Raw genomic sequence first — 20,967 nt, 5'->3', positions numbered from 1 at the left:
GAGGAGGGCGAGGGCCCGGCCGGGGCTTAGGGTGGCGGGCTCCAGCCCCAAACGCCACATTTTCAGACAACCTCCTTGCGGGCAGCACTGGCCTCTGTGGGTCTGACGAATAAAAGTCGTATCTGGCCCTGAGCGCCCAGCGGGCTGCAGTGATTGCCTTTGATGAGTACAACTCCACGGAACTCTGCAGAGCAGTAACAAGGTAGAAGTGATGAGTGTGAATGGATACTCAGTTCTCCTGTGTTCTCACAAAGCTGCGATCCTGCATCCCTTACTGGTGCACCCATCCTTCTCACGACGTGGAAAGCAGAAGGACCATCAGGGACTGATTGCCAAGTGTGTATCGGTCTCAGCGCGAAGCGCTCTGCCCTTCTGTGTCCCATGCTCAAATTATGGTCACATTGCCAAACCACAATCACAGCCGATACGAGACCTGAGAATATACGGAATAGCTAATTTGTGGGATGTTCCGACCACACCTTCTCCAAATCTCGCCTGCTCCACTGACCTTGGTGCCGCAGGGACACCTCTGTAGAAGTCATTGCCCCTTCACAGCCAACATAGGGCAGCCCAGGTCAGGACTCCCAACACTAAAGATGGGACACTGGCATCATCCATCTTCTCAGCATGGTTCTGCCGCGCCATCAGCACCACCAAGGCTCAAGGTTTTTGTAAAATATTTTACGTGAGTATCATAACTACTGCGAGTAAAGCAATCCTGGAGCTATTAGTGTATTACTGATAAATGGCTTGGTGTTAATGGTAGTACATACTGGAACATACAGTACGTACTGTAATGAAACAGCTCATTGCTTACCTTAAATCAGTTTTAAAAAACATTCATGCACTTCCCTTAACTCACTCAAACCTATTATTTTAATAGCTTTGTCCTGGTTGCAAAGTCTACGTTGTACTTTCCTGCACTGCAATACATCTGTCCTCTGTTTATCCAAAGGACAGATGTCATTCAGCAATATGTTTACTTTGCATTTACTGAGCGATCACATAAGCAAAAACCAACAGGGTATGGGTCTGATTTTGTTGGCCCATACTTGAGGAGGAAAAAACCTTTTCTCAGACTCACTGTATCACTGTGTAAGTTGCTTAACTTTTTATAAAAGGGAGAAATTGGCACAAGGATAGTTGTCCCTTAAACTATGCTTGCTCCCTTACATTTTTCTTAACTTCAGACTTCAGATCTCTGAGTAGCGATTACTGACAAGATATGGTCCCAGAATGAGCGCATAATTTCTCATCTTCTGTTTTGAAAGAGCTCTGGAAAATCACAGGCAGTAAGCAAAGCCCCAGAAAAGTTCAGATGGTATTTAGGTAGTCACATATTATGAAATTATCGGTCTTTGTCCTTCCAGTGGAGCAAATTAAGATATTTTATAAAAATTACATAATTTATCCTCATGACTCATATGAGAGACAGGGAAGTTTCTTCAGTTGCAGACTGGGAAAATGAAGCACGCAGGACACGGTTTTCAGCAGGGGAACTCATCTTGCAGGAGTGGCGTTGGTGCAGCGGTGGTGGTCCAAGGCTAACAGCAAAGCAGAGTTCACAAGGAGGAGTATCTTTTCTTAAACCAACCAGTACAAATAAAAGAAATTGCCTCTCCTTATAAAACTCATCTCACCTATTGTGTAGTCTGCTTAGTCATTTATTATACGAAGAATTCCTAAGGAAACAGAAATCCCCAGTCCTGCTCCTGGCAATATTTTACAACCAATTCTCCTTCTGATCACCAGTTTCATATGCCAAACCCTAGTCTGCAAAATCAGAGCTACCCCAATGGAGCTATTCTCATGCCAGTTCAGCAATACGCTTCATACTATTTTAGAATTTATATAAGGAATCAATTTGTTCTGCAGTGAAAGAGAAATGTTGAGATACCGCGCCAGACGAGTTTTAAAATCAATATCTAGATCAGTTTCTCTAACATGTTCTCTTTGAATTATGAGTTACTACAGCCAACACAGCAACTTCGGTTTCTGATAGATTAAACGCTACTGGAGGCCCCCGGTGCTTGGATTCCTGCCCGATGAGTCTGAAACATCTCCAAAGGGAGAGATCTCCAGAGGAAGGCAACCTGTTTGGAGATTGTGCTGATTCAGCTGTAACTGAAAACCTCAGCCAAGATAGCTCCAGCAGCACCCTAAACACCCTTTTTGGTGAAAATTTTGTGGAACACTGCGTGTTAGGACACTGAACAGGTACTAGGAAGCAATGAGACATTTTCTAAAAAAACTCCCCCGGTCTTGGCAGGGCCTGAGACCAAAAGGCATAAAGATGGACATGCACATGTATAATCTAAATGGCTAAAAATATCACTAAAGGCTGTGCATGTCTTCTCTTGGTTCCAGAGAAATACAGAGTTCATTGTCAGCGTGGTACTTTCCATGTTCCAGAAAGCCCCCACATTTCATCAGCCCATTATCTAATTTCTTCCCAAAACACTTCAGGATATACATGAAGTAATCAAGTTTGTTCAGGAGCCAAGTTAAAGCAAAAAAAAAAAAAAAACAAAAACCCACCAAAAACCCCAAACACAGATAACTAAGAGACAAAGATCCAAAGGGAATCCCCTCCACTGGTGTGACTGAATCACACCGCCCCTTTGACTGACCTTAGGAAAACAAAAGAAAAAATAAATTGCTCATTCAGACTTCAGAATTAATTTATCAATGTGGCAATCCACTTTTGCAACACCTCTGTAATGGCAACACCGGTTTCCTTTCATCATTGTCTTTTTCATTGGTTAAACCAGGCCGCTCCGGCAGTACGTACGCTCTCCTTTTGCTTTGTCTTCATTCTTTGTTTATGTCTGACAGCACTTCTGCTGCTGCACTCCACGCAGCTATTCAGGTGAGATATGCTAATCTACATCTTTTTCCCCTTACATTTCCATCTTTCTCTTCAGATCTAGGAATTAAAATGGTGATTAACCCCTTACTAATAAGTGAGCAATCTCATGTCATTCTTTATTCAAGACTTACGAAGAGCCAGAGACGTAAAAGTTCACTTAATTTATTGATATAGTTTAATCACTCTGTTAAGCAGCATTACACGTTTTATCTTCATGTTCTCTACACATGACAGGAAAATGCATCCACCTTCAGGTATCCCTTCCTCAATTTATTGCTAAATATAAAAGCAAATGTCTTACTGCTTTACCTTCAAGCTCTTGGTTTTATTCCTAACAAAGTCTAACATTCATTCATTTCAAGAACCCTCCACTTGCTCCGCCGCACAACTGAAGCATGACAGATCATCTTTTGTCATTCTGTCGGTGGTTCTGCTTACGTACGGGTGACCTTTCACAGCACCAAGGAGCACTGATCTCTCCGCATGCCAGCTGATGCTCTACATGAAATGCATCTAAGGTGGCAGTTTAGTTCACATGGTGTACGTGTCTCACTAGAAGTCCAAGAAAGAATGCATATGGCGACTGCTCTAGCTGCTCACCACCAGCTCTGGTCTTCGATCACTGTTTAATTGGGCAGGCAGAGGGGAGTATCCTTGCTGTGTTTTACTAGTGTCCTTGTGCTACCAAGAAACAGAGAACTTCACTTTCTAAGGCTGCCAATCCAGCATAATTCAGTTCGTTTTATATCCACGTGCTTACTCTCTAATATTTAATTCAAATAAAAAATCAAGGAAAGAGAATGTAAGGAGAAACAGGAATAATATTTTTCTTGTTATTTAGGAGACTGAAGATACAGAAGATGCCCCAGAGTGCGGTTACTTTTTGAGGTCCAGTAAAACAACTGATCAAGCCACACAGCTGAATCGTTGTGCAGCTACCGTTTTGAGTCTAGATTCCTGACTCCAGAGTGAGCCAGGTGACTCATCCTTTAAAGAGAAATGAACAATCACTGAACACTATTTAAATAGAAGAAAGGGGAGTGGATGTATATGCACAGATGCTTTATATATGGCCTATATGTATGCATGTATTTATTAATAATTTATATTAATATTTCTTTCAGGGAAAATGATGAAGGATACTCGTGGAACTGCTGAAAGTGCTCATCATAAAAGAACAGCAACAAAAATCAAGCGGGCTGAAAAAGCCATTTGATCTATATTGTTCCCTTCTAAGACCAGTTGCAATCCTGAGAGACCAGTAGCGGGTCACCTACCGTAGCGGGTAGCCTACAGTAATTTGCGAGGTATTTCACCAATGTTTATGATCACTAAGTGAGGCAAAAGACAATGCTCATATTAATCACCGTGCTTCTGCACTTTCTCTGATGCCGCAGTCCAACCCACTTGTACTAATGGCACACGAGGGCTGAGAAAACTCTACAGCGTGTTTTGGAAATTCTTTTGATTCCTTCTGGAGGAGAGCAGTAGGCAAGCAGAGGAAGGGGAATCTGTATTTAAAACCTACATAGAAAAATTTAAGAGTCTGCCTACAAATCCCAGGCTCAGGGGATGAAGCCTCACATCAGCTGTAACCCTCTGGCAGCAAGTTTGCTTGAAATGGCCAGGGAGAAGGCTCCTTTCTACCGAGGGTGTGGGTGTGGAATTGTAATAGACACTTCCATAAACTGCTGTCTGCTCAAATGTCATGATGTTGGCTTTCTGCCCCATTTTCAGCTGCAGAGAACAGCAGATGGGAGGGGCAGAAACAATGAAGATCCCTTTTTAACTCTCGGTTTGAAAAACCTCCCAACCCTTTTCAGCCAAACAGCTCTTCCCTTAACTATTATGAATGGTATTTTCTAGATCCTGCTTTGGAAATTACAATTACTTTACTGTATACCTAACCTAAGCCTAAACCCCAAGAACTTTACCGTGTGTGCAACAGTGAGCAAACAAGGACTAGTTGGCTGCACACAGAACAGCAAGTGATCACTTTTTGTGAGTTTTCAGTTACTTCTTCAACAAATGAATAGCGTAATGTACATTAAAGTTGTGTTCCAGGTATATAGTGGGATGAGCGGAGACAAAAGAGAATATGTCAATAGTCATAAAAGGTTAAAAAAGCATTCAGTAACTGACATGGGTAGTAAAAGAGTGTAGAATTAGGAAGAAAGAAGTATTAAAGATGAATTCTTTTGTTCTGTCTGTTCAGAGATTGTTTGGCCGTTTTATGGAACAAGATGGGAAGCCAACTGAAGAAGCACGACCATGTCCATTATTAGCTTTAGAAATCCTTACAAATATAAGCTGGTTTCCATTCACAACAAAATCAAACTACTCTTCACATTTTTAATGGAAGATTCTTGCATCCCACTGCTACCCTGTAACTTAGGAATAATAAGTATATGTATTCGCATAGCGCCACCAACAAATGAAGGCATTTACACAGCCAAACCCCACTGTATATAGATACAATACTGTCCCACTGAACACAGTGCAGCATTGCTAACTGCAGACTGCAGAATGCCACGCTATCAGGTGTCACACTGGCAAATGCTTTGGTGAAGATCAGTACATGAATTAAACATTTAACTCAGTGAGTTGCAGTTGCCTTACAGTAAAGATGGCAAAGGCTATTTATTCTTCAGCTTTGGAATCGAAGCTAACCTCCAGGAAAGAAATTTTTTTTGGAGCAAGAACTTTTCACTATATTCAAGTGTTGCATATTAGACAAACTGCAGATATATTTCACGTTCCTCTGAACTTTGAGTCTGAGCTGACACTGAGCTGTCAGGAGCATTACTCAAGCTTGCAATTTTTAAGTTTTGCCATTTAACTTACAGAATTTTTGGTACCTGAAGAATTTTATGGACATGAATGAGGAAATCTGGTGCAAGAGGCTGGGTTTCCAGGTCTACAGAGAGACAGAGACCATTGTCAGTAAGCTTTTCGGCATGCTGCTGCCGCTGGCTCTTAACCTGCCTCTGCATCAACATTGTTGCTATGATCCCAGCCATTCCTGAGGGAAAAGGGTTTCAGTTATAGTGAATTAATGATACTGGAAATGGGGCACCGTGGCCTAGGCAGAGAAACAACACTATTTCTATTCTTATCTGCAACAGTTTTAAAAGACTGTATGTAATATAAAATTATACAGCAACTGTGCCCTTAAACTACTGTGCCCTGTTGGTGGACACATTATCCAAATTAAATTGCAGGGAAGGGAATAGAGAGAATATTGAAGTTTAGGGAGACAGCAGTATATACTCTCTGCAGTGTCAGTTCAGATCTGCACTGTAACTGTGTTTCACTAGTTACTAGGATTTGCTACTTGCATATCACATCTGTTAAATGGGCTGAAGAATCTAGAATGTTTTGGATTTTTTACAATTTGAAGGCTAAGATGTCTGGTTTGGATGTGTACATCGATGATGACTCAACATCTAGACCTAAATCAGGAAAGGAAAATGAAGAACAGAGGCTCACTGGGCTTAATGAACTCATATGCACTTTTAAGGAGCACAGGGAGTAAAAGACTTGGTTTCATTTGTGTTTTCCTTCAGTAAATAGCAGTAGTAGATGCACAGCTCTTTTTTGATTTTAAACTGTTCTTCGACTGTGAGTCCCTTTCTGTGGGAAAGTAAGGCACAGAGTGGTGTAAACAGCTTGCCAAGCAACCGGTGGCAGAGCCAAAACCAGAATTCAACTTGCCTGCCCACCTGCCTCCCTTCTACCCTTGCTGCAGAGCAAGTTACCCAACATGAAAGCTTTTCAGATGGAAGAACAAATAGGCAAACAAAGGAGTGAAATTAAATACAAGCAAAGTGAAAATGACCAGTACGAGGGTCCAAAGAAGCAAAATGCAAAAAAGAAAGTGAAAACATTATAAAATAAAATTAGAGATTACAATAAAGAAGTAATTTCCATTTTAACGCATGACTGCTAATGGTGTGTTAATGATTTTCCTCATATACGCAGGGCTTTGGTCCAAAACTCTGAATGAAACCATTCATGCTTTTCCGTGTACCTTTTACCAGAAGGTATCAGTGCTCCTTAGCCAAGGTGCTCCTTATTTTTGTTCATTTTGCTTGCCTGTTTTCCCTGCGTTGTCATTTCAACGCTGGGGAAAGCATCAGCTTGACAGCTTCGCGGGCTAATGTTCTCTCTTTGCAGAGACGGGAAGGATGTGCGGCAGCGGAGGAAGCTTGCTACACCAGCGCTCAGCTGCACGCCTCAGCTCAGCTCTGCCCCGAATGAACCCGCTGGCACAGCTCCGGCCCCCTTTGCTTGCGAGAGAGTCAGTTAGGGACAACGGCAATACTGTTTTCTGTGATGCTTTTTCTGCTAGAAACTGGACCCAGGCACAGTTCACATCATCCATCAGACTGTGTTAACATGGTAACAATTTCTAGTCACTAATGACCTGGGCTGGATTTGACTGGGCAACAGGCCATAAACAAGAAAGCCTCCCTAAACCATTACCAGCGCCTCCAAACCATTCAAACCTCTGTAATGCTGGCAAAAAAATAGGCACTTTTTAAAATAAAGCTTCTCACACTGACAGAGAAGCAGTCGCCCCCGCACACACCTTATTCACTCACTGTACTGAACTGGCATTCCTTCAAGAGCTGGGAAGGGCCCAGAGCTCCTGATTCAAAGACATGTGGAATAAGAACTCAAAAATTGGAGGGTTTTGTTCCTTTCTGGCTTCTTGCTTCTTTCCTTGGCCTGCTCTGCCTGCCCGTGCTGAATGTCAATCAGCAGAGCAGTAGCACCTTTGCAAAGAAGTCCCAACTATCTTGGCAAATACATTAACAAGTGTGTGAAAAAACCCCAAGGTTTGCACAGCTCCAAAGAAAAGGCTGGTTTAGAGTGGTGGAGGCTGAGCGACAGACAGGGACAAAGGGTCAGGAATCAATAAAGTTATACAATCTTGTCTAAACTATAACAGACACAGAATGTCTTGTTCACAAAAGACTTCTAAATGATCCTCGTAGTGCATCCACAGCTTATTTTCAGACATTTGCTGACATCACATACCCTGGAAAAATTCCCATAAGGAAATTGCCAGAATCAGTTGCTATCTGCGCTTGCAAAGAATTGCATCTTATGTCAAAGTGGTTGTAATCAACCCAAAGCATTTCTCAAAAAAGGCAGTTGCATTTTTATTCAAGTCTCTGCCGCCTTATAATTGACAGCTGTTTGATGTTCAGTGCCATCTTGGAATAAGTAACTGCTCAAAAGTTTATTACGGATTTCTTATGAACCTGTGGCTGTGACCAGCCTAAGTCAGCAAACAGAAGAAAAAAAAGATTTGAATTCAACAAATTCAAGTCTCCCTCTTTGATGGTCTGATTCAACTGGATCACCTTGATCTTTTATAACTACTGAATAGCTGGAATTCTGCTTCTTTTGCAACCTGTCAGTTTGACAGCTACATTTTAAAAAGGAGCTGTTTTCCTGATGATTACCATATGAAGCTCTAAGTGACTGAGCATCTCATCTTTCCATTTTAGCAAAGAAACGTTGTATTTACTATGTTTAATAACATTATCAAGGTCAATATAACAGGATAGTCCCTACAATTGTTGAAGTTATCAATATAACATTTTGAATCTTAAAAATAAATACAATGGTTTTAAGACGGCTGGTCAAATTCTGCAGCTCCCTTGATTAGAATCGCAAACAATTCCATTCACTTCATGAAATTCATTGCAGTTTCAAGCACCTGTAACAGGGAAGAGAATTTTTTTTTTTTTTTGCATTGCTAAAACAGAAAGAGAAAACAAAAGCACCCAGTAGTGCTAATATGAACCCTAACATTGTCTCCATTGGGATGAGACATACTGTAATAAAAAATATATTTAATCTTTTAATGCTAAATCATCCCTGTTACACAGGCAAGGTAGGCCTCTGAGAGTGAACAAAAGAAGAGATTTGGCTGTTCTTTGGATTTCTTCAAGTTTCCTGCTACATCCTACCACAACATGAAACTAGGGAGTTGAGCAATAGACCTGGCACAGTAACCTCATTGATCTCTCAATTATTTCTGCTAAAAGAAAGAAAAACAAAGGTAGCAAAAGGAATTGGGGAAGTCAGGATATGCTGGCTTATGTGTGCATTGTAGAAATTATTAGCTAAGGTAGAGGGAAAGAACATCAAATGGGGTAACATCCCTGCATGATTATCTTCAGACTACTCTGATTAGTGATAAACAGTAGAGAGCTGGAGATCTATACAAATGTCATTAGACCAAGGGTTGTAATGTGATTTAGTGATGTGGCTACAGTGATAGCTGCTTCCCCTGACACAGCAAAACAAATGGCGTTTTAGCGTTGTTGGTTCACTACTGCACTAAAAAGCAAGCATCCAACATAAATGTTTGTCTGTATGAGTAGAGAAGCAAAAGGCTGATGCTTATTTGCATCACTGTGTATTAAACTTGATGACTTAAATTGGCATAAGGAGAGCCAGGTCCTAAGACAAAATGTACATCAAAACACTACAACAGTGCAATGCGGTTTGATCTTTCCAGCACACAAAACAAAGACTAATTCCTTTTCCCACTGTTCCCCTTCCTGTTTTTCTTTCATTCCCATTCACCTTGCTTCATCTTCCACTCTCGCGGGTCAGGCTAACACTGGCTTTTCGAGGTGGCACCTGCTGGGGGACGCTTTCTGCAGCGGCAGTGGGCAGCAGCCTCTGCTGCACAGTTTTGTTTCAGGGGATCACCAGTCACAGTCACACTGGCCAGGCTCCAGCTGGCCATGCTAGTTCTCAGATTGCTTTTTCTGGCTATCTGTTGAGCAGTCCTCATCCCATAACAGGGCAATTTTTAACTCTTCTCTCAAGGGAAGCAGCGAGAAATAAACTTTCTTTGGGATAATGAGATTGCTGCTTGCAACCCCATAAAACTTTTGGGGTTGTTTTTGTACTCTTAATTATATCCTGGTTAATTTAACCCAGTAGTCTCTGTGAGGTAGGAGCATCTCATCTACTTCAGGGCATCACACTAGAAGAGCCAGAAAAAAGTGTGTAGGAAATTGCCCTGGTCCTTTCCTACTCTTCAACCAATTAAGAATGACAGAGACCCTCTTCAATGACTGGAGGATAGGAGTCTGGGTATGTTTGGTGCAGCAACCTAAATGCATTCATAAGCAAATGGATTTTTGTTATTAAATGGTACAGTTTCATGAATAACTGAACCTTAATATCATTATTTCCAACCAACTTCCATCCACCAATAAAATCAACACAAAAAGACGTTCTTAGTGAGTACGTAGGACAGAATGAAGTTAACTATCTGAAATCTTGCTTGTCGAATTCATATTGGTGATTAGGTTCTTTATAGACTAATTGCAGCTGATCTCTTTTTTAGTATTTTACAGTATGTCTGTCATCATCAACCTACAAAGCATATGAATACAATTTTCTAGTTTACAACCTTGATTTAATTTCATTTGTAAACGCAAGGAAACAAATTTAGCAGCGTTGTGCAACTGATGAGCAAGGCGCTGAAACACAGTGCACAAAAACATATTCGCTCTAACTTCTATCCATCTTCTGCAGGACATAATGCAGTTACTGTTCACTTTCTTTCCTGGTCATATTGTTCATACCAGTGGGAGAATGTTCCCGCATGACATATGACTGGCAAAACATCAGTGTGCATTGAAAACAGATACTCTGCAACAGTCTTCAGATACTCTGCATCTAAGCAGAGATGAATGGAATGAAAATATTCTCAGCCTAAACTAGGAAAGAAGGGAGATGATAGGCTTCAGCACTTCCTTAAAGGCCTTCACGACATAAATAGTGAATTATGTACCTGATACACTTGAACTCATTGACAAAGCAAGGAACCAAGCCCTCAGCACTAGTTTTGAGTGATCGTTTAGCAAAACACTATTTCTGTGATCATTTTGTTTTCCTACAGTATTTGTAAATTCACAAGGGAAGGAGAGAGCTTATGCACAGAAGACAGTTCTGTGCTTTCTGTTTATTCTGGACACAAAATAATACCCAGAGCTTCCTCTAAAAGCCTGCTGAGAACATAGACTAAAAGAAAGCCTCCAAGAGGAAGTACTGAAAAGTAAATAGGCAGCGCAGGCAACGCTGCTGAGACACTACAGAAACTCTGTCAGTGTGTCAGAATTTTGGTTAGTACCCTGAACATAAGCCTGGGAGACAGAAATTGCCATATAATTCTTTCTGCAACATGTAATTACATTCTTAACCTCTTTGTCTCTTTTCCTTTTTGATAAAAAGGAAATAATTAATTTCCAGGAATATAAGTGGCTTTAATTCACTTGGATCAAGCCCCCCCCTTTTTTTTCCCCTTCTTTTTCTTTTTTTTCTGATTCAGTGCGTGACTCAGAACCATCATTCTTATTGCTTCTGTCAGACTATTCCACATTTCCCAGTGGTTTTCACTACTGCAGTTTGGAAGCACTCTTTGTTCTTATAGTCCCAGTGCCTACTAAGGGTTTTCTTTTCATGTTTTTTGACATTTATTCCCTGGGAGCTGATCCTTGTGTCCTTACATGTGAGCCAAATCCCCCAATGAATTTGCAAACGTGCAGGATCAGCAACTTAAAAAGTTTATTTATTCTTCAGGGTTCTCTATGTTCACAGGAAAAAGGAGGCCTATAGGCAAACACTGCATCACAGGTTTCATCTTCACAAAAAGGAAGCTTAGAGAGGAAGGAAGGCACAAGAGTGCAACGTTAAAGATTAAAAAACAAAAAACAGCCTTCTCAAGTTTTTTTTGCTGAGAGGTTGGTGGTTATGGATGCAGTTACAGGACACTGAACTTACATATTTCTTGAAATACATCAAAAGACTCCTTCGCTGGGTTGGCACACAGTCAGAAGTAATAGCTGATTCCAGAGTGCTGTCAGAATAATATATATCTTTGGATATATTTTCAAGACATCTTTCAACTTGGATATCTATACTACATTTACATTCAGGCACCTGAAATTTCTAATGGCCTGACACCTCAGGCTGGAAAACGCTGCCTGCTCCCATTTACTTCAGCTTTGGTATCTGCGTCAGAGAATGCTGGCCTGGTGTGTTAGAAAATGTAATGTATTCAATTTATGTCCTACATAAAAGTTGAGATCAGCATCAACGACTAGATCCAATCTGCAGCTTTAATTCAAACAAACAGCACTGCTGACAACACTATTTCTGTGGATAAGGACTCCATCTCACAAACCTACATATTAGACAGTCTTCAGATTTCACTTTAATGTAGATGTCCCTCTTCTGATGTCAGAAATTTTATGGCAAGTAGTCTTGGTGATAAGACAATATTTGACACCATCTAACTATCTAATTTTGTGAAAACTGTTGGTGAGACAGTGCCATTAATATCTTCTTATGCGGCAGAATGAAAACCTTTTCTTGTTCTCTGTCTGCTGTGCACATGCAGGACAGAGTTATTGTGATAGACTCATGTATTTTCCAGCCAGAGAGATTATTCTAATCTTTTAGTCTGACATTTTACAGCAACAGAGTCAACAGTATTCCCTAAGTAGTTCCTACATCAGATCGTTAACTTGTCGATGTTAATTCGGATTACATGTGTGTAGTCTTACATAGACAAACCCTCAATTAACTGTAGATAAACCCGCAATTTACTGTGCATGTGAAATACCACGTTTCTTGATATGCTAATGTTTAATGACCCACACTAATAGACACATATGCTTCATTTCCAGTCTGACTCTATCTGCACTCAGTTTCCTGCTATTGGATCTAAATACATTCCAGGTATATATGTTGTTGAATTGTCCATCATTTCAGTGTGATCTAGCTTGGGATATGTAAATATCCCCATATGTACTTCCACAGGTGTTTTACAAAAACTTTTACCCTAACTTTATTGATTATTTTTGTCCACCATCCTTAGATTTTCTACAAAAATCAGGCAGATCCATTCACACTCATGTACATAGTTCAGTTTTCTACATTGCTTCTATTTAAAGTGAGATAATTTCCATACACAGAAGGTCAAATTGCACACAAAAAGCATAGCACAAAGGTTTGAATGTTCAGCTAAAGTCATACCTAAGGCTTATGTAGTTTTACCTCTCACTGAGAGTATTTTTTACACTTCTTTGTTTAACCTTGAAAACGGAACATGCAAGATAGAGCCATCACCTATAGATGACGCAATAAGTGTATGCCTCATCAGCACTACTTTGCCAGCATTCCAACAGGAAATTATATTTTGTAGAGGATATGTTACTCTTTTGGCATTGTAATCAGTGTCAAGGCCATCAGTGAAAGCGTTAAGCAGACAAAAAGTCTGCCAGAAGATCCCAGTTTGTGCTACTGCATGTGCCTTTATCCCTGACAGTATCCCCCAAACCAAGAATGATCTTTTTATGAATAAATTGCTTTAAACTCAGATAAATGCATGCTAGCGCAGTGAGATTCTCTGGAATACTGAAACAGCTTGTGAATGGAAAAATCATTCGCTAGTACAAAATAAAGGCGCTGCTGCATTGTCTGCAGGAGATAGCAACGTTCAGCCTTCTGGGGGGATACAGCAAGGAAAATGTAATGCAGCAGGAAACCTTTCTAAACAAGAAGTTGGCCACCTGCTAAAAACTGTATGCATTTTATGTTGTAAAAACTTCCCTGTATTTCTATTTCTTATTTATCATTCTCTTTCAGATGTTACTCCTTCAGGTGGTTTTAAAAATAGTCCTAAAAATAGTCCTCTTCCTAAAAAAGAATAAATCTCACAAACCCATGCAAAGAGGAAAAATTCTTCAATAAGGTTTTTTTATTATATTATATTTTGCCCTTCTGGCCACCACCACTGAATATAGAATTTCCTCCATCATTTTTTTTTTTGTGTGTGTGTCTGTTTTGCAGACTGAAGAAAATGACTGTAAATCAGTTTGCATTCAAAACACCACACTTGCAACTAACAGGACAGGATATTATACCATTAACAATAAGATCCAGTATAACAGTAGAAATTTTGTGACTGACAGAGGAGCACCTTTTGAGTCATAAATTCTCATTTTTAAAGGACAAAAGGGACTATCACAATCACTGTCTGAATTCCTACATAACAGAGACAATGTAATTTCACACAATAATTCCTGCGTCAATGCCTGCCTTCTGATCTGCAAGAAAAACCTCTACTTTACATGTCACACCCCGCAAGCAAAAGACCCAGGGATTCTTCAGTTTCATCCATGACAATTATCAAACAGATTTACAAAAAACATTATCAGCAACAAGGCAGAATCAAATCTTGGCTCTAAACAGTCTTGAACATAGATGAATCAGCACAAGGAAATAATGATATGATGGGAATATCTTTTAGAGACATCATCTTTTACAGGATGAACACAGGGTAAAATCAAACTACTTTATACTTCACGAAGTTCCTGTAATTGGATCTTGCAGAATGTATAAATACTGTAATGGATCTGTTGCTTCATTAGCACGCGCTCTGATAACCTGCAGTACAATATCCATCAAGCTCTTCATTCCCTCTGGGGAAGGCTGCTGCAAGAGGTTGACAGAGACGTGAGTCAGGCTCTGTAGGATCAGCAGACTCGTGTTTTTAGCTTGCGTACTGGCTGCAAGCAGAAGACCAGGCAGTTTGGAGCCAGGGTGCAAAAGCTGGAGGGAGAACAACCTGATAAGGGGACCAGTGCTAGTTACAAGTGATTTCTGATGTTTTCGAATCACCATGAAGCTGTTGCAGGTGACTTCCAAACGGGTGAGAAAAAGATTATACCGTGACCAAGGGAGTTTCAGGCCCACAGGTTAGCATGTGTAACTTGGAATGAGAATCTCTGGCGTTTGTCTGGAAGAGTCGCAGCTTCACATTTCTACCCCTGCCTGCCCTTAGACAGTAAATTAAGAAGTGTAGAAAAGACTGTTACAAGTAGCACGTGTTAGAAAATCTTCTAACAGCACTCATAAGCCTAGTTGAACATTTCTGTCCACAGCCTAACTAGTATAAAAAAACCCAGGATGAGATTTTTAAAGGTTGTGAGATGCCCAGTCCTATGTTAATCTTAACTTTGACGTTATATTTCTTCTGTGTTTATATGTGTTTTCTTTATTAGATCAGCTTTAATTTGGAGCAGCTTACTATCTGAAACACCTTGCTAGTACCACAGAAACATTAAACAGAGCTCTACATTACAAAAACAGAATTAAGTTAAGGCCTGAAAATGTGACCTCTGTCTCCAAGCCCTTCTTAGCTCATAGGTCTGTAATCAAGGCCTAAAGGTCGTAAGTGGTGTCAAAAGAACTTAAACCAAATAGCCCCAAAACACACGCTGAGCAGGATACTTTCTTGAACTCAGAGGCTGGAGGCACCATTTACGCCTCCATATAGTTTTTACTGTACATTATTTCTTAACCTTTGAACGCTTCATTTTACAATATGAATATTGCTTTGTGTTTTATTTTTGAATAGAACAGTGATTATACTGGCAGTAACACTGACATCATTCTTGTGCTGTGAATCCCATAGCTGCACTTACATTAAGAACTGCAAAACACAGATTACTCAGATCAGATACCCTAACCAGTGGGAAATAAAAACAAAAAGCTCACTTACCATGACAGTTTTGGAATTGCACCAGGGTGAACTTGTCTCTGTGGGCTCTCCCAGCTGACGAGTCCTACAGCATCATCTGCAACATTTGCCAGGACTGGAGTCCAACATTGCTGCCCTTGCATTTAAATAAAAAGCCCCTCAGCTGAGCTCTATCTCTTTACCTTCCCGTTCACCAGCGGTTTAAACAGACATTTGATTTTTCTATTCTGTGTTTGCCTGTAACTATTTTTAGCAGCTAATAACTGACACCCTAGGGAGCATGATGTCATCACACTTCGCACTTACGGAGCTCTCGAAAGTCAAACCCAGACAGCAGCAGCTGTCATCACGGTGAGCTGGCTCATTAGGCGAGGGTAAGGGAATGACACTACCAGAGCTGAGTTCAAAAGACCAAGCAGGAGGAAGTTCAGTAAGATCTTGAATAAAGAATAGCTCTTTCTTTTGTGAGTAATCTGCAGCCAAGATTTGAAAAATGGCATGCATTTTGTAAAGCTGCTGAATACTTTTTACAGTACTAATAAAAATACAGTCTTACTGGCAATTCTCTTGTCAGTGTCACATGCAAACGTTTTGTGGACTTTTGGAATTAACACCGCTCAACTATCCACATCACAAAAGAAAATTAGTGAACAGGCAGCAACTGGCAGCAGTGATCTCAGCAGAAAGGCTAAGGACTAAGTGATCATGGACACCGAACCTATCCATTTATCAATATTTGCTCCTGGTATATTTAATGATTCATCACCCTAGAAACCTCCATTTGGTTGAGTATATGAGGCATTTCTAATTTACTTTCAGAAGATGGAGCTTCATTCCCTTGCTCATCCTGTAGCTCTTCTTTGCACCTCCCACAGTTTAACATCATTTCTCTGAAAACAGCTAAACACAACTGTAGAAATACTCAAAAGGAATTAACACTCCTTGTAAGACGGTACCAATATTTCCTTCTCTCTGTTAAAAAACTCTTACCTTCCAGGACTGCATTATCTTTTCTACCATAATTATATTCCATTGTGTCATCATATTCACCCTTCCACTGATAAGTACACTCAGATTTGTTTACACCTCTGTTACTTCCAGTTCATAAACCCCCAGGTTATAGATTAAATTATTGAACCCAAAATATATGGCTTTGTACAGTAAGCTACTTACTTAAATCACATTACCAGCAAGCTAGTAAAAAGTTAGTCTAATTCTTTCTGAACAACAACCCAGTCTTCCTCAGCACTGGCAGTGCTTCCCGACTTTGTCCTACCTAGAAATTTCACCTCAACACACTGGTAAATATATTAAATACAACAGGTTCTAAGACTAACCCCAGAGAAACACCACTAGTAACATTTCTCCAACCTTATCACTTTCTTTTGAGTATTATTTTTAATCAGCACTTTAGCCAGCTCGCAGTTCTTGTGTTCACCACTGTCATTCCCAAATTCAAGAACAATTTCCTGTGGGATATCAGTTACTGGCCTTGAAGTGAATTAAGCTCACTTTTATTACTCCTAAAAAAACAATTATCATGTTGAAATATATTGAGCATTATGATCTACCTTTGATAAAACAGTTTTGTAATTTATTCCAAAATAGGTCCACACTTGCTATTTTCCAGTCACAGAAAAAAGAAAAAACAAAACAAAACGAAACAAACAAACAAAAAAAACCCCAAAACCCAACTTCCCAAAGAACCCAAAGAAATCAAAACAAAAAACCAACTCACTACAATTACTGCAGTTTCTTCAGCATTCTGGAAATTATCTGCATCACCTAAATTTGTCTTACCAGTAAGCTTTGCTCCCATGCCAGCAGCTGTAATTTCTATTGTATCATCATAATTTGTATGATAGAATTATCACTGCTCTAATCTACTATACTGATAACTGAGGCTAAACATTCATCTGATATGCGGGTCACAGCTACCAAACTGTTAATCTACATCCTAACCTTTGTATGAGGCGTCCCACTTCCTTCTTATTTTTGCACCGAATATAAATTTTATATGCAGTACAATACACCTTGTTTTGTACGTGCATACAAGTCGTAACAGTTGCTTACGCAAATGACAAGTATCAATACAGTGATCTAACCAGGAATACCAATTTCTGAAGAAATGGTGTGTGATATTTTCATTCAGGAATATCCCCTTATTAACAGTTTCCCTTTTTCTCCCTAAACACAACTGACACCTTGAACACCTGGAATCTCATGCACGTGGGTGAAATTCACGTGAAACATTTTTTTCTCCATGAACAATTAAACACTTAGGATTTACCTTGGATTTTGTTCATTCTTAACTACCAGACAATAGTCTCCTGAGGCAAAAAATCTAAACAAAGATGTTCTAAATCTCCTTAGCATGTTGGGCGCACAGCCTCTCAAAGCCCAAGATGAAAAGGTTCCTTTCAAGTATCAAAGATGATGTCTCCTACAGAATCACGCCGCGCTTCTTTTGCCCATTCCTTTGAAAGGCTATATCAGGAAACCTCCTGTTATCAGTCACATGAAAAATACCAACTAGTCCCCAAAGCTGAGCTGACGTCAAAGAAGGACATTTAAAGGGTCTGTCTAAATGCAGCCGAAAGGCTTGTTATAAGCTACTGCGTAGGAGCACCCACATCAGACAAGTCCAGAGGAATTGCTGGCACCAGAAATAAGGGGCTGACACAGTAGTGGGCCCAGGGATGTGGAAGCATGCTGCTCACCGAGTTTTGCCTAGAGAAGAACGTGTTTGTAACTACGATTGCTTATTCTCTCCTCACAGTCAAAAAGTACATCAAAAAAAGACTGAAAAGAATAGTAAAGCTTAACAATGGTGCAATGAGTGGATTTATATGTGTGTATTTTCTTTGGCAATAGAAGAGTTTAGTGGCAACACAGACAGAGATTGCACGCATTTTAAGGGCTTGGATTAATTCATTGTTTATGAAAATGTATCAGGGAAACAGAAATTTTCTCTCCACAAAACACGCGTCCACAGTGTTAGTGTATTTTTCCATTGAATTCGTGACATTTCTCAACCACAGGGTTGAGAATATTTTGTGTCTTTATGTATAACTTTCCAAAGTCATTTATTATGGTAGTTATATTTAGAAGTTAAAGTCTACTTGCTAGAATTTTAAAATGCGTTTCCCTTTAGCTGTCTTTGCTACCACTTTGCTCACTTTTTACAGATGTTTGAGTGGTTCACTTAACAACTCCTTTATATGTTTAAGCCATTTCTTTGTTTATTCTTGTGCTATTTCCCTTGAGATTTTCCCCTAGGATGGTCCAATTTTTTTCTATACATATTTACCCCTATTTACATATGCAAGAAAATAATACTTAGATTTCTAAATCAAAAAATGGCTTCATTCTTTTCTCATCTCCAAGACTGAATTACCGTACTGCATAAACATGTTTCCTTGCTCAATTCCTAATTTTTCAGTTTCAGAGGAATATACCCACTACGACTTTCCTATTCCATGCTAAGTATGAGGGATTTCATTTCCTAATTTTCTAGCTGAGGGTATGTCTGCTCAGTGTTTCTATTTTTTATTTTAACTGAAATTATTTCTCTCTCCTCTGTATTACGCAGTACTGTAGGACCACAGACGGTCTGACCTTACGACCAAAACTGACAATGAAATAGGATCTGTTCATACAAGAACTGAACATCACATCAAACAAATCAAGCAAAACTACAGAAAAGAATTAACATATTCCTACTTCATTCTTCAGCTACTGTGAAATTGTTTCTTAACATATATTACATAATATTTTCTGTCCAGGCATAGAAGTCCAGTAATTGGCCTTTCACGAAGCCATTTTGGAGAGTCAGTCTAGCAACAGGGTTTCAGAATAGTTTTATGGCATGCAGCACACAAAATTCCTTTCCAGACTCCCTCCCATAACTCCTAAATCTAACATTGATCATATAGTGGTAAAAGCTCTAACCAATGAGTGTCCTCAGTTCTGTCATAGGACCAACCTGAAATTTATAACACCATTTCCGAGGCAAACTGCCATTTTTTTTCTTCTGCAGCAGTATTTATATTGTCAACCTGATTTTAAATATTGCACATACTTCCTGATGACTTTATCAGCTAAATTTGATGTTCTCTGCCTAAAGGGCCACTTAATAGGTGGACGAAGTTTCTTCTTACTACTTTATTTAGGTATGGTGAATGCTTATGCAAGAACTGGTGATGAATGTCAGCCAAAAGGAAGAAAGCCTTTCTTGCACCATGAAACATATTAATGTCATAATAAATAAACCTGCTTCATTTAGGTTAAAAATAGTTTCCTATTAATATTACATTAAATCAGAAGAGGCTTTTTTATGGAGAGATATACAGGAAAAAAAAGACGGGGCTTATATTTTTAAGTCCTAGTTGCAGCAGTAAGTAAAACAGACAGTGAGTATCAGGATCAAATTGTAGCATCTGTCTGTAAAGATTTGTTGGTATAGAGCTGTCACCCACATGGCTTCTTGTCTTGTATTAAACAAGACAAGTGCAACAGAGAAACATGAAAAGCGTTAATAGTGCTGCAAGTCAGATGCAAGGGATAGGGAATTCAACAGATCTTCCGAAGCTGGGCCTTGGATACAAAACTTTCAGCAACGGTATTTGAAAAAAAAAAAAGTATTTTAACCATAAATAAAAAAAATTAATCCTTTTTGAGTTAAAAACTTTTCATCCATTTTAATGAAAAGCTAGATTTTACTTACATTCCTTTTCAAGTAAATACTGCTTTCTTATTAAATCAGATATGACACAAAAACCTATTGCTCTTCTTTTGATTATGAACTTTTTTGTTTTTCAGAGATCTTGTTGAACTAAACAGTACTGTTTATGATTTTGCCAGGGACTTTTACAAAAGCCAATGCTGATTAGAGAAGTAACCTCCCATCTTGAAGAAGGAACATAGAAGAGGGAAGTCCTTGAGTCTGTCTGACCTTAGATTCAGATAAAAATGCAATGCATAGATCTAAGGTATGCTCTTCCATTGACTTTCTTTGTCATTTAGACAAACTATGCAGCCTCTGCACATGAGATCTGAATGTCATATAAAGAACAGAAGGAGAAGTCTGAGGGGAAAATGGAAGTTTCCCAAGGTGATGGCATACAAGGAAAGAACATTATCAATATTAGGCTTATAGTCCTAGGTACAAAGTTGCCTTTGCAGTGACCCTACAGGGACTGGGTTTTTACCACTGCCTAAGTTTAATACCAAACTCAGGGGCTTAAGGTACACAGTTAATTTAACTAAGTCTCCTACATAATCAGTGAATACTGTCAGGCTCCTCTAGAGGTGCTTCAGAGCAGAAGCCATACTTGTGGATTCTCAATTATTTTCTCAAAGAACCGTCCTCTGTATTTATTCTGTCAATAGCCCAGGAAAAATTGTCTTCATCCTATATAGATAGACAGCAAGGAGTGTAATCACTTACATGCCTAACCTATGTTAGGCATGTAAGGATAGGCTATAGGAACTGCCTTACGCATCTCTTTCC

General features: G+C 39.5%; 1 protein-coding gene across 1 annotated transcript in view; it reads left to right on the top strand.

Annotated features, from left to right (window-relative positions):
* The first annotated feature begins 1,415 nt into the window (after positions 1-1,415).
* The window catches only part of ACTL6A (actin-like 6A), a 50,408-nt gene continuing 30,856 nt past the window's right edge, over positions 1,416-20,967 (top strand). The window contains exons 1-4 of the mRNA XM_009895330.1: positions 1,416-1,596; positions 2,772-2,869; positions 5,716-5,812; positions 7,046-7,186. Of these exons, the coding sequence (XP_009893632.1) occupies positions 1,416-1,596; positions 2,772-2,869; positions 5,716-5,812; positions 7,046-7,186 (517 nt within the window). The remainder of the gene's footprint in view (positions 1,597-2,771; positions 2,870-5,715; positions 5,813-7,045; positions 7,187-20,967) is intronic.

This window comes from Charadrius vociferus, unplaced genomic scaffold (assembly GCF_000708025.1).
Source record: "Charadrius vociferus isolate BGI_N301 unplaced genomic scaffold, ASM70802v2 scaffold311, whole genome shotgun sequence".
Classification (NCBI taxonomy): Eukaryota; Metazoa; Chordata; class Aves; order Charadriiformes; family Charadriidae; genus Charadrius; species Charadrius vociferus.
Note: the sequence above shows the minus strand (reverse complement) of the source record. Positions and strands in the feature narration are given on the sequence as shown.